Source organism: Rattus norvegicus, chromosome 8 (assembly GCF_036323735.1).
Source record: "Rattus norvegicus strain BN/NHsdMcwi chromosome 8, GRCr8, whole genome shotgun sequence".
NCBI lineage: Eukaryota > Metazoa > Chordata > Mammalia > Rodentia > Muridae > Rattus > Rattus norvegicus.
Window position 1 is genome coordinate 80,704,393 of NC_086026.1, and position 14,085 is coordinate 80,718,477.

Genomic DNA, 14,085 nt, shown 5'->3' on the forward strand with positions numbered 1-14,085 from the left:
ACTCTTCTATTTCTCTTCTCCCCTCCCCTCTCTCTCTGCCCTACTATTCTCTTAACTCCCCTCCCCATGCCCTGAATAAATTCTATTCTATACTATACGGTCAGTTGGTGGTGTGGCCGGTCCCTCAGGGGGAAGGGATGTCTCAGCATGGGCCTGGTGAGGCACCCCCTTCCCCAGACCTCCATAGAACATAATCCCCGCTCGCCTTTATCCTTTTATTAACAACAGTGCCCATACTTGAAAAAAAAGGAAAATGAAAAAGTATCATAGGTTGCAACTGGAAGCACAAATCTGAAATCACTTTGTCGAGAAACCTTAAAAACACACATCAAGTTTCAGAAGCTGGTACTGTAGAAGCCAACAGACCTAGACACAGAGAAACGCTTGCACGCGTGTACAGGAGACTTGTACAAAGACGCCCACTACAGGAATGTGGCCTGTATGTAGAGAGCAGCTCATGAGTTCTTGGCACAGGTGAAGTAACACCCTCAAATTCCATTACCTAAACACAAAGGGCAGGAAGACTACAAAGTCATGTATAAAGCTGCCAGAGCGGTAACATGACTGCACGGACAAATGGCAGCCCAAATCCAAACGCATCTCCAGGAATGTTCACTTACTACAGTGGAGGGAAAGCAGAGATTCTAATCCTGGCTCTGCATCTTACATGCTTGGGCAAGTAACTTAAGCCCTGACTGAAAGTCACCCACACTAAGTCTTAATAGCATGAAAACAACACCCTCGCCTCAAGAGACTTTTTAAAAGTGTGTCTGGTTGTAAAAATTGTGTTTAATGAGTGATGACCACTCACCCCACCCTTTCTTGCCCTTATTCTATTTAATGGAGGAAGGCCTGCTATCTTTTGTATCTACAGCCTCTGTGAAATATGTCTGACTGGGGTGGGGGAAAGAGTTAGCTCTTCTACGGGATCGGAGCTCAGGCCTTAGGCTTCCTTAAAGATACCCGAGGGCAGAAACACAAAGGACTACACACGTCACACACAAATCACAAATAATTAAATACAAATGAGGAGGAGTCGGCAGAACTGACTTTGAGAGTTCAGATGTCTTGCTGTGCTGGGAGGAGAACACAGCAGAGCTCTGTGAGACTGTGAGTCTCTAGTCCCTCATCTGAAAGATGGTGGCATCCGACCCCAGACCCCACACCCCACACCAGACTGAAGCCTCCACGTGGGAGCCTGAGGACAGAGGATCCTGACAGCTCAGACAAACCCTTCGTGTGGGTTAGCTTTGTGCCGCTCTAACAAAATACCTAGGAGAAACAAATGTAAGGAGTCAACATTTGCCAGTCATGGGGACACAAGCCTATAATACCAACAGCAAAAGCTGTAAAGCAGAAAGATCAGCTCGAGGCCAATTCATTTACAGAGCAAGATGGAGGCCATCTTGGCCTATGTGAAGGAAACCTTGTCTCAAAAGCAAAACAAGAAAGGAAGCAGAGGGAGAGAGGGGAAGATAAAGAAAGGTTGGCTTTGTTGGCTCATAGCTCTAAGGGGTTTAAGTTGAGGGTTTGTTTGGCCCACTTGTCTTCAGGCTTTTGGTGTAGTTCGTCGAGGAGGGACATGTGAAGGAAGCAAAATGAGGAAGGAAAGGATCTGAGTCCTCAGTGACCTCTAACTTCCTCCATGGGACCTGTGTCTCTCAATAGCGTCACAGCCTTTACCACACCGGCTTGGACAGATTTGAGATCTACACTGTAGCACTATCTTTGGCCTGAATGAGTTAGGGCACTGCTGGCTGTAGGCACTTCTGACACACTATTCCACAGGCCTACAGGAAGCTCTATCTTCCTGTAACCCTCAGTCTTCATCATTCAAGGCTTCAAGTGGTTTTGCAAAACCATAAGCTAGAAGAGTATATGGAAAGGAAACAACGGCCCTGAGTGAGCCATAAAGAGCGAAGAGTCAAGGAAGGGGTCTTTTGAGGTCCAGTTCTCAGTAGGTTCTTTGTCACGAGACAAAAGGAGGGTCTAAGGCTGATTCATGACCCATACTTTTAATCTCAACCCTCGAGGGGCAGAGGCAGGCAGATCTCTGTGAGTTCAAGACCAGTCTGGTCTGCATAGCAAGTTCCAGGCCAGCTAGAACTACATAGTGAGACCCTGTCCTTGCTGTCTGGAGTAGAGGTCTCAAGGGGAAACCAGAAAACAGAAAACCTAAAAGGAAGTTGTTGTACTACATGGTCAGAGGGCTCTAAGAGCCATGAACGGATGGACAGGTGGCTGAATCACCCCAGGACCCAAGTGTTGCAAGAGCTTTAGAGTATGTTGGTAGAAAACAAAGACATCCCCATACTGCTAGTAGACCTTCTAGTAAATGTCACAGCCACAATCATATTATCTACTCTGAGTTGTGATCATGTGACATCTCTGGTGTTTAATAATGGTGGTGTATTAGGAATGGCTGCAGTCAGAATGTCAAGGCCTGCCCTTGTATCCAAGGACTTGGGGAATCGTGGATGAAAGACTTAAGGGTGCTATTCCCGTTTCTTTATCTGGACAAACTGATCTGGTTGGTTTCCTTCCTCTGTCTTCCAGGAATGGTTGAAACAAGGCAGAGTCCAAATGGGAACGCTCTGTGCTTATAGGAGGAAAAAGCACAGGGGGAGCCCACGGGCCTAAGGCAGGGCTGCTGGCTCTAGGTGGATTCAAAGAACACAGAATTGCATCAGCTCCTCTTTCAACAAAAAAGGATCAATCGACACGTGCCTATTCACCCTTATCTTAGTACCCAGTGTTTCTGAGTAACTTAGTAGACCAGAATTTCATTGGATTATGCCCGATGAAATGGATGTCTCCTTTAATCAGGAGGCTGAATTTTTAAGACCTTGACTATTTCATTTGAAATGCTGACCACATACTCTTTGAAAAATCTCCTTGATAGGAAGTCTGCACTTGCAGACTAGAACACATGCACTTTATGGTAACAACCTCTCTGACCAGTATGTCTGACCAAGAATCTACCTAGAGTAGAACTTGAAACCTGCTCTCAGAGAGGGGCCAGTCATGGAGGAGAGCAACAACAAGGATCCGTGGGATCTGTGATGTCTGCAGTCTATGCTGCCCACATCCCTACCCCTCTGTATTCTGTGTTCCAGGACAATTGCTTTTCATTTCCTTCCAGGGCACAGATCAAGGGCATTGTGTTTATTTAAAGCAGTTATGCTTTCTTTTCACTCATGAGATGCCAAAAGATAGGTCTCCAACATGGGAGAAACTTTGGTAATTAGAAAAAAATTACCAGTCTTCCCCACTGCCCATAGCTTCCAACTCAGAAAAATACCCTTCTTGAGGAGGAAGCTTTCTGGAACATTTTCCTCAGCATCAAGGGTAAGAGGAGCTTTGCATCAAAAAATCCTAAAAATTATGGAAAGAGAGTGGAGTACACAGAAGAGTGTAAGGTAACCATAGCCTCTAGGAGAAATAGTGCCAAACTGTGACGGGTCCTAGGAAGTTTGGTGGAGGAAGAGATTTTCATTTTTTTGTGGGTCCCATTTGTGTTTGTGCAGAGCTCTGTGGAAGATGCAGAGAAAAGCCATTGGAAGATGCCCAGGGGGAGACAGAGGGGGGAGCCCCAGGTAAGAAAGGGGGAAGAGGAGCCAGAATTCTATTACCATTTCGGGTGCCAGGGACTTTATGTCTCCAGTACATTCAGTTCTCACCTCTGTGACAGCGTTAGCCCCTTTTGAGACTCAGGGAGACTAAACTCATTGTTTGAGACCATAACTGCAGCTGAGAAGTGCAGCCAGAGGCAGGGGGACATTGTAGCTCCCCTGGGAATCTTAGGACTAAAGCAGCTTCTGCAGTTTGCTAGTCCCATGCTGCAAGCCCAGCTGCAAACAATTCCCGTCTTTGGTTCCCTCCTTCTTGCGTGTCATGTGTGCCCACTCACATAAACAGTCGTTTTTGTTTTTGTTGCTGTTGTTGTTGGAACGCAGGAGAGGTGAAGACACTGTGTGTCCTGGGTGCCATGTCTAGTACCATCAGCCTGGCCATCCATTTACCATCCAATTCTTATGGCCATGAGCACATTCCAGCTTCTGTCTATGAAATGCTGACGAAGGTAGTGGGGTGGGAGGGGTAGGGATGTCTAATCTACCGTACAGTTTCCCTAGCCTTGGTTAAGAAGGGAAATGGTAAGCTTAAGACCCCAAATTAGAAAGAACTCCTTTTTAATGCCTTTCAGGTGGGCATTTTGCTCGTTGAGGCCTCAACCTTCCCCTTGCTTAACAGTTTATGAAAGATAAAAAAGAAACTGTTAGCTACAACAGGTTATTACTGGTATAACTATGAACTCATGTCAGTAATAAATATGGCCATCTTGGTAATTAACTGGCTAAGCAACCTGATACACCTGGGGAACTTACCGCATGCTCTTTTCCTCAGAACTGTCTTACACGGATAGTTAAGCTCAAAATGCTTAACCCTTCCCTCTGCAAGAGGGAGACAGATTGGCAACCTTCCCCTAACGTCACTAAGGATAAAAGGCCTCTACCTGAAAGGTCCCAGTGTCTAACAGGCCAGATTCTGCCTCATTCCTTAGCTTATGACTTGCTTGGTTTTGCTTGGAGCCACAGTTGACAAAGAGCCTTTTCTTTCCTGAGGACTACTGTACCAGGCCTCCTTGGTCATTTCAATTATGGTGTGAAAGAGTGTGAAGGGGCCCCTCAAGAAGCAGATTCTGAGATGGCTTCAGACCCCAGGGATCAGGCAAGGTGGGAGTGATGTGTCTAGCCTCTTCCATTTTTTCCAGTGTTCTCCTCCCAGGCCTTGTCAGTGGGCAAATCTTTACTAGAAAAAGCCAGGCAAGATTTGCATTTGCTGATAGATCCGAAATAACGTACTGGGGTGACCCTAAGCAGAAGTGTGTGTTTCCAATAGCGAGGACTCTGTCCAGGTTTAATGGAAAAATGAGCTGAGATGAATCTCAGTGAAATATCTCCTCATAGGGTTGTCCACTAAGTGGGGAAGCTGGGACTGAAGATCTAGTAACAACCCTCAGAACTACACGAACTTCAGAGAGAAGGGCTATCTGGGCTGGGAGGGAGGGGCGCCTGACTTTAGCACATCAGTGAATGTAATAGACAGCTCGTGAGTGTAATTTAGGAGGCTAATCCACTGCACCACTCTACCATGGGGCTGCTACATGCTGGGAGCTTAGTAATTTAGGAAGAGTAGTAGTTAGACTCTCTGAATGAGGCTGGTCCCCTCTCCAAGGTGGCATCTAGCTTCCAACTCTCAGGGGATTTGTTGTTTAAAAACTTACACTTCTTATTTGCACTTCCTTTTCAGGCTTACACAAAACAGAACACAACAACCAAAGTTCTAGATTATACCAACTTTTACTTTGGCAAATAACTATAGGATGTCAATTGGAATTCATGACAGAATTGCCTTTGGCTAGAATTAGGCTCAGTTTTCTACCATGCAGCATTTGGATAGCCTGTGTCTAGCTTCTGCCTGGAATCGTTGGTCTGTGTGGGTGACACTGTTCTCATTCCATGGAAGTCAACACAGAACACAGTGACCACAGATCCATGGAGTTGTTCCCAGTCAGCAATCAGTCTAGTCTGTAGTAGGCATCAATGATATTCAGCAGTGACACCGCTTGTATGGAGATATATAGCATCAGGATCTACCTGGTGAGTGTTCAAGCCTCAAGAGTGACCTTCCCCCACTGCAGATACCTTTGGTAAGGTACCTGCAGGTTGTTTGACCTGTGTTTCTGACTGATTGATTCGATTCTAATTTGAAATTCCTACAAGTCTCTCCTTGGGTTACCATTCATTGACTTGTACATTTCACAGAACTCAGGGGAATCCTGAGTTTACGGGTTTATTCTAAAGGATTCTGTGAGGAGGTACAAAGGAAAAAAGATTGAGGAATAAGAGAAGAAATGCAGGTTCTACATCCACCCTCTAGGACCCTCCATGTTTGGCTGTCTTTTCAACTTTATGTGGAGATTTTACTACATAGACCAAGACTGAAGCATGAAGGCCAAGTGAAGAAGCATCTAAGGCTATATAACCAGGTTAGGGCTAGAAGGCATAGCTCAGAGGGAAAGTATCTGAATGTCATTTACACAAGGCCTTGGGGTTGACTCCAATCATCCAAAAACAAGTTAATAAAAGTCCCTGAGTGGGAAGCCGGCAAGCTTGTCTATCCAGATTCTTCTCTGCCCCTCTATAATGACATTCCTTCTTTCAGACTATGAGGCTGGGTCTTTCTGAAATGAGGGTCTTATGACCTATTATCACACGGGCTAGATCTGGCAAATTCTTTTACAGCAAGCCTAAAAAGGGCAGGGGAGGGTGGAGATTGAGAATTTCTAGCCTTGGGGAAGGCAACCTCAAGTATCTGGGGCCAGCCTTAGGGAAGGAAGCAGGACAATAGTACCGTGGGGGAAGATGGCACAGGGCTTCATGATCTCAAGGGTGACGGGCTAAAGTAGCTTTCATCGCCTTAGTGTGTAATGGGATTATGAAACTGATTCTTAAGAAACAAGGAAGGGCTTTAAAATGTTTTCAGTTATAGAAAAGGAAGTCGAGCTCCCTTCCTCTTCTGCACTGAGGTGACACAGGCATTGCTTTGCTTCTCTTCGTAAGTCACTGTAGGCTCAGGGCAGACTGCAGACAACTCTTTTTATAAGCTCAGATTTTCAAACACCTTGACCCAGGATGGGCGTGGTGATGTGCACCTCTTATCCTAGCATTCTGAAAGCAGAAGCTCTTTGCGTTTGAAGCCAGCCCGACCTATAGAGCGAATTCTAGGCCCACTGGAACTAAATAATGAGACCCTATTTAAGAACAAACAGCAACAACAACAACAATCGCGAGTATCTCCATATCTGGCTGGCGGCAATTTTCCAGGAAGCTCTGACTGAAAAGACGTCTTGGGAGCTTTTGTTTTTTCCCTCTTTTTCCCTTCTAAACAACCAGGCCTAAGTCCTGACCTTGACCACAGTGAGAAAAATAAGGAGCTTCCAGACAGGGAAAGGTAAGAAGGAAAAAACAGTTTTTATTTCTCCCAGTCCCGACTGTATACATCCAACCCTTCCCTTCTCAGTGATCCAAAGCCTAGGACTTTTTTTTTTCTTATATGCACAATTTAAAGACAGTCTTCTAGAATCTTGAGAAGCTGAAATTATGCCTGGAATAGTTCTCTCTCTCTCTCTCTCTCTCTCTCTCTCTCTCTCTCTCTCTCACACACACACACACACACATTCTAAAAAATTAAATCGAAATAATTGTCCCATGACAATAATCTTCTCTTTACAAATGGCCCGGAGAACGGTAGAACTTAGAAAGCCTGCGGCCGGCGCTCATGCCACTTCAGTAACTTTCTGGTCTCCATTCTATTTTGTTTGTTTGTTTGTTTGTTTGTTTGTTTTGTTTTGTTTAACGGCTGAGCAAATCTCCTTCAGAGATTTGCCTGTCCACATCTACCTCTATGAAGTTCTTATAACGTCTATTTAAAGATCTTGAGAGATTTGCTGAAGCCAAGTTAAGTCAAAGGAGGGACATTATATGAAACCGACACAGGGTTACCCACACCACACCAACCCCGAGTTCTGATTGACTTAAGTAGGTCCAGAGATGGCTCAGTAGACAAAATGCCTGCCGCCAAGTCTGAGGACTCGAGCTCCATCCATCCCCGGAGTCCACGTGGCGGAAGGAGAGCTGACCCCAGCAGGCTGTTCTCAGATGCACACATAAATAAATCATAAATGAAACAAGCAAAACTTCCAGGCACCTCTCTTGGCAGCCTGCTCCACGTTCTCCGTATTTATTGGCCGTCAATGCCTTGTTTCAGGTGAGTCAGCCACCAATTGGAAGCAAGCTGGGGCACACGGATTACTTCTTCAACTCGAAGAAATATCTAGCAACTCCCTCTTTCATCATAAAAGCCACTTTAAGACACTTTAAAATGAAGAAGTACCCCGCCTCCCCCATCTCCACTCCTAGCAACTGTTTTGGATACACGTTAAGAGCAAACGAAGTTCTTACGGCGCGGTCACCAAATAGCCAAGCAACCTAGAAAGTAACTTGCTACCTCCTAGAAGGGACTGGATCTGATAATCAGAGAAAACAAAAACAAATGCCCTGCTCCAGAAGCTTGGCAACCAGGAAGGCGGGGTTAGGTCAGAATTGGGGAAATGGAAATCGGGAAATACTCACAATCATTATAAAGGTGCCCAGGAACTCGGAGAGTGTCTCCTTCGCTATCCGGCTCTTCAGGGCCAGCCTCTGCATGAGGCTCTTCTTGGCACCGTCCTTCTCAGAAGGCATCTTGGGGTTTCTGCCAGAGGTACACTTTCCACCAAGGTCTGCTTGCTCGGTTCCCTGCCTTCACTACCACATTAAAACCAAACCAAACCAAAAACAAACAAACAAACAAAAACCTGATTAGCCCCACACGGATCTCTGGAGGTGACTAGAGAGATACTTGACTGTGTGAGGGCCTGTCCCAATTGGAGCTGTGACTTAATCTTTGTCTGCCTCTGCTGTCGGCCCCTCCCTCCCTGCTCACTGCTAATTGTTTGAATGAGCTATAATCCCAAATCCTCAAAATGATCCTTTTTGTACCCAATAGATTAATCATTACCTTTATTCTCTGGTCTCTGGCTACTTTTTCTCTGTTGCCTTTCTTTTTTTTTTTTTTTTCCCAGGAGATGAGAAAAGAGATGCTGCTTTGGTTGTGTTGCCAAACCAGAGATGGGCCTCGGTCCAGAAGAGATTTTCGTGTTACACAATTCCAGCCTTCTGATGATTTGTTTTCTCCTATTCGGAAGTGGGCAGTTTGGGTGTAATTTAGAATGGTTAAATCGGATATGGATGCCTTCACTGTGAACGCTCTCTGCTGAAGGCTTTCTTCCAAACCTAGAGAGTATAAGACATTATCCCCCTACTAGTAGTGACTCAGGGAATTCAGGTGACTACTGAAGTCTCTAAGAAGGGCTCTAGGAAAAAAAAAAAAAAAAAGAAGGACTCTAGAGATAATTAAATTAACATATGGAAGGCAGTTTAAAGGCTCTGCAATATAAGTTTATGGGACAACTGGTTAGTACTGCCTTTAATCCCAGTGCTGTGAGGCGGAAACTGGTTAATCTCTGTGAGTTCAAGGCCCCAGACTGGTGAAAACGAGCTCCAGGATAATCAGGAATACACAGAGAAACCCTGCCTTGAAAGGAAGAGAGAAAGAAAGAAAAGAAAGAAAAAAAGAAAGAAAGAAAGGAGAGAGAAAGAGAGAGAGAGAGAAAGAGAGAGAGAGGTTAAGGTGTTTATGGGACAAGATGGAAACTCACTGTCTGCTAAGCAAAATTTAGGATTCAAGAACCAGAAGGACAGAGAAAGCAGCAATACACACCAGAGGGCTGGAATTCTAGCCCCCTGGCAGTCAATCCCATCCCAATTAAAGAAGAAAGGGGTGACTATGCCCCACTAAGGTGTCTAGTTTAAATCCGATGAATTAACAGCCTTACAGGCAGCAGACTACATTTTATAGTAGCTTCTTATCCTGACCAATAGGCAAGCCCTGATTTCCAAGGCTGGTTTGTCTGAAAAGATGGGATTCAAGGCAGTAGTCTCTAAACACCTCCAGGCGGCCCACTGACTGGAACCCATGCTATGCCCCCTCCCTCCCTCCCTCCCACAGAGCAGCCTGCCCTGTTCCCTTTCCGGGCCCTCCCCTACCTTTGCAGGAGGTCCTCAATCATTTCCAGCTGAGGAGGCAGGCTGGAGAGGGGGAGGAGAGGATGTGAGGAGAGCTGCTGGGAAGAGCCCAGTGGCAGGATCAAACACCCAAGCTGTAGGAAAGTTTACAATTCAAACCCAAGAGGTCACATTATTTAAAGAAAAAAAAATCTAGCATTTTGGCTTTAACTCCTGATTAAATGATCATGGTGAGGTTGTGGATAAAAAAAAAAAAAAACACAACAAAAAACCAGAAGTTTGCTCTCACTCCTGGTTAGGTGATTATGGATATAGCTTTGTCTTGGAGAGTTTCCTATGACCACATTATGTCCAAGTCCCGGTGGCTAGACCAGAGGAACAGGACTTTATTGCTCTGACTTCAGCTAATAAGACACAAAGCATGTTCTTCAGAGTCCACGCTCACTCACCTGACAAATATTTATGGCACACTTCTGTGTGCCAAGCACTGCCTGTAGCGAAAGCACAGGGCGGTCTTGCTTGTCACAGGGTCAGGTATGAGGAAGACCAACATAGGAAATAACCACACAGGCACGAATAGACAACTGCAGCCGAGGGCACATGCTTTGCCGATGGCGGCTGTATTTCTATGTGCAAATACATAGTCCCCCTTGTTGGAGAGATCTCTGCAGTGTCTCCCAGGAAATTATGTCTGAGCTGATCAGGAAGCACAGGGGTTACTCATAAAATGGGGAAGGAAGTGGGTGTGAAGGGCTCTGAGGGCGGGGGGGGGGGGGGGGCAGCATGACACCTACCAAAGAACCAGAGAAACACCTACTGTAGTTAGTCTCCAGGGCGAAGGAAAGAACAGTGTGAAGAAGGAAGGAACTGTAGTGGGGAAAACAAGACTCCACTGAGCCTTGTACATTGTGTGTCAGGTTAAAAGCGCCATAAATCACTGGAGTAGATCAGGTGGGGCCAATGAGGTCATCAGATCTTTGGGTTTTTAAAAAGATCATCCTCCCCTAGCTGTCCCTGACAAACTACTAGCCACCAGTGGTTAGCCACCAGTGGTTGCCCATCAGGCTCTAGGGCACAGCCCTAAACCATTGGCCACACAGACGGTCCCTGTTAAAATCAATGGGTCACAAGTTGGCCTGGCTCACACACCTGTGATCCCAGCACTTAGGAGGCAGAGGCAGGCAGATCTATGAATTCAAGGCCAGCCCTGGCTGCAAGAGCAAGTTCCAGGACAGTCAGGGCACAGAGAAACCCTGTCCTGAAACAAAACAACAAATGAATGGGTCACAAACAAGACAAAGATGTTGGGGTGCTATGGGGAGGAAGAAGAATGGCAGGGGTGATGGTGAGTAAGCAGAATGCCCTAAATTCTTACATTAAACTATTAGTGATCAAACTTAACCAATTAAAAAGACAATCTGACTGTGAGTTGGGAGGGGATTAAAGGAAGTCCTAAATTGCCACATGTAGATTCATGTAGGGGTGTTCCAGGATTCTAAAGCTGAGTGGCAGTTTGCATAATGAAGAAGTAGAAGAAGCCGTTTAAGAGTTCCTTGTGTCCTGAAATGGAGGGGGTGGTGGGTTAGACGTAGAAAATAAAAGAAACTGTCAAAGTTCCTTGCTAGGTCCTTAGCCGCTGGGAGAGGTGGCACACAGTGCTAGCCCTGGAGAAGCCCAGGACTGCAGTGGAGATTGTGTGATGTGGAACCGCACATGCCTGGGAGAGATATGAAGTAGGAAGCAGTGTGAGCCCACACGCAAAGGGTGCCTGTGTTCAGAGAGGTGATTGATGAAGCCATTAGGACTGATCGGGTGGGGGAGTGAAGAGCCCAGAAGTAGAGATTGGGCGGTCTATGTCACGCTCAGGTGAAGGGGGTTAGTTATCGTCTATTATTCCCTATCACCGTAACTCATTCATCAAACAGAACTCCTCACTTCTGTCTCCAGCCTCCAGGCAAACCGCCCAAGTACCCTAAGAGGGAAAGCAGTGACCATCACTCTGCCCTTCACCTTAGGAGGGATCTTTACAGAAACACTCTCCCCTTTAATGTTCTAAATGGATACATGGGGCTATGGTAATTTCCATCCATGTAGTCATTAGTCAATCAGTCCCATTCCATCCACCTGTCAATCCATCTGTCCATCTGTCTGACCATCCATCTATGATATCTATCCATCAGTCGATCCATACCATCCCAGCCATCTGATTGCATCGTATCCCATCCATCCATTTTCCATTCTGTGCATCCCTCTTGACATCCGTTCATGCATCTATCTATCTATCCATCCAACCCTCTCTCATCCATTCAGGAACACATTTCACTAAATACTGGCCATGCATTAGGCACTGGGGATTAAAATCCAGATCTATTCTGCTAAGGAATAATAGTCTAAGTGAAAAGTTCCTGCAAAGGACTATCCCATCCAAGAAAATACAGGTACACTGAGCCAAAACCCTGGAAGGCTGTTCTACACTTGCCAACACCTTGCCCCATTCGGCTATCAACAGTCCTAACTCTGTGCCATACTGAATGTCAAAGCCTAGCCCCTGGAGCACATTTAATTCTATCTGGATGTGACCTTCTCTGGCTCCAGCATTCTCTTCTGTGTACCTAACTTTGCCCACTCATGAGATGGTCAATTGTTCACGAATCGGACCACCTCATACCCTGACCTCATCTTTTTGACTTCCCCTGCATTGTTTAGCTCTAGCTCTATTCTAGGGCCGCCTGTTCACACTTGGAAATGATGTCACATCCCAGGACCATTCCTCTCACACAATCTTTAACACTGCGATTCATCTCACCGATGATTGAAAGGTCCATTCCTAGTTTTGGTTTGTTTTTCATCTATACTGCTTCTGAAATCTGCTGGCATCATTCTCGAAAAGCCAGCCTCCCTCCCCACCTAGTTGTTAGTGAGTGAGCCTGGCTCTGTGACACAGGTGCACTTACCTGCATCTTGAGTTCCACTGACCTGCTGGCTCTTGTCTATACCCTTGATACCCAAGCCCAACTCTGGGTACGCTTGGCCATGGGTTTTTCCTCAAGTCTTCTCTCCTCAGACAGCTGGATGATATGAGGGAAACTCATATAATTGTATTGACTTCCCCTGTGATGGGTAGTTACGATACAGCATTAGTATTACTGCTGTGTCTCCAGTTAACCTTTGATGTTGATGGCTCTGGGTTTTGCCAGGAGGTATAATCAACCGTCTCTGTGGGGCCGGACCCCAGGGAGTCTTGAGTACACTTGACCATCCAGATCCCACCCTGCTTCCTTCTCCACAGCGGGCACTGCCTCCCCAAGGCCCCTCAGTTCCTATTGCTTGTTCTCTGAGCGCAGCTGATTTTTGCCCCTGAGATCCCATAGAAGAAGAAATAGGGTTCATTGGTTATAATTCCTTTCATGTTCCTCCTCAAAAATGTGCCCCAGTTTTGTTTCTGTCTTCTCCTTTGTCCTCTTCTTGCAGTGAGCCCTCATTCTGGCTCCTAACCCTGCCTCCTCTGTGGGACAGCCAGTTAACAGTTGCCTCACCCCCTTCCTAAACTGGCTTCTATCCCAGGCCCAAAACAAGCCCAAGTTTCTCTTATGCTGAAAACATTCTTTCAAAGCCGTTTTACTTCAAATTACCATTGCATCTTGCTGTTCCACTTTCTCCCTCATTTTGGAGGCTAGAAGTGGTAACCTTTTTTTTCTGAATATAAAATCATATTAATTTTAAAAGTCATAACATTTAGATGAAATGTCAAAATCCCATAACTCTTGGCCTCAGAGATAACTAGAGTTGGAACACACTCCTCTAGGAGTCTCATGAGTAGATGTGTATATGTTTTTCCCCCTAAAAGTGAGGTATTTACTAGGTCAAACTAGTTTTGCTCTCCAGAATCAATTCTGCTCCTTCTATGCCAGTGTATAATTCATTTTTCTGACTGCAATACTCCCTTGTGCAAACGTGCCATAGTTCAAGCAAGCTCCTTTTAGCAGACAGTTGGTTATTTTCTAGTTCTCCCATTAAAACAGAGCCCTGGACCTCCCAGCTATTTGGGACATCATGGTGAAATGTCAATGGTAGGCCCTTACCAGGCAACTGTGGGGACTTCCTAAGTGCCCATAGTGCCCCAGGACTAGGAAGAACAGGAGGCTGTTAACAGTTACTACCTGACATCACACACATCCTCCCCTCCCCCACCTATGCTGACTGTGGAGCCTTGCCATCCTGGCCAGGACAGGAAGGGCAGGATTCCAGCCATCCTTCTTTATCCTGAGGAAGACACATTGGATGCAGGTGCTCTGCACACAGCTGCCGGTCTCCTTTTCCACTCACTGTCCAGATACCCTGTCCTCTCTACAATAAGATAATAGCAACTCATCTGACCTACAACACTGAAGCCCTC

At 45.9% G+C, this 14,085-nt stretch overlaps 1 protein-coding gene across 13 annotated transcripts in view; it reads right to left on the bottom strand.

Annotated features, from left to right (window-relative positions):
* The window catches only part of Aqp9 (aquaporin 9), a 40,247-nt gene extending 26,366 nt beyond the window's left edge, over positions 1 to 13,881 (bottom strand). The window contains exons 1-5 of one of the 13 annotated variants that reach the window (XM_039082097.2): positions 13,772 to 13,881; positions 12,666 to 12,800; positions 9,711 to 9,823; positions 8,623 to 8,798; positions 8,196 to 8,369 (exon numbers count right to left, since the gene is read on the bottom strand). In XM_039082097.2, coding sequence (XP_038938025.1) covers positions 8,196 to 8,306 — 111 coding nt within the window. In that variant the 5' untranslated portion in view covers positions 8,307 to 8,369; positions 8,623 to 8,798; positions 9,711 to 9,823; positions 12,666 to 12,800; positions 13,772 to 13,881. Of the gene's footprint in view, positions 1 to 8,195; positions 8,898 to 9,710; positions 9,824 to 10,138; positions 10,379 to 12,643 lie in introns of those variants that run through there. The other 12 variants (XM_006243362.3, XM_063266084.1, XM_039082095.2 and 9 more) reach the window with 12 other exon arrangements.
* Between the last annotated feature and the right edge of the window lie 204 nt (positions 13,882 to 14,085).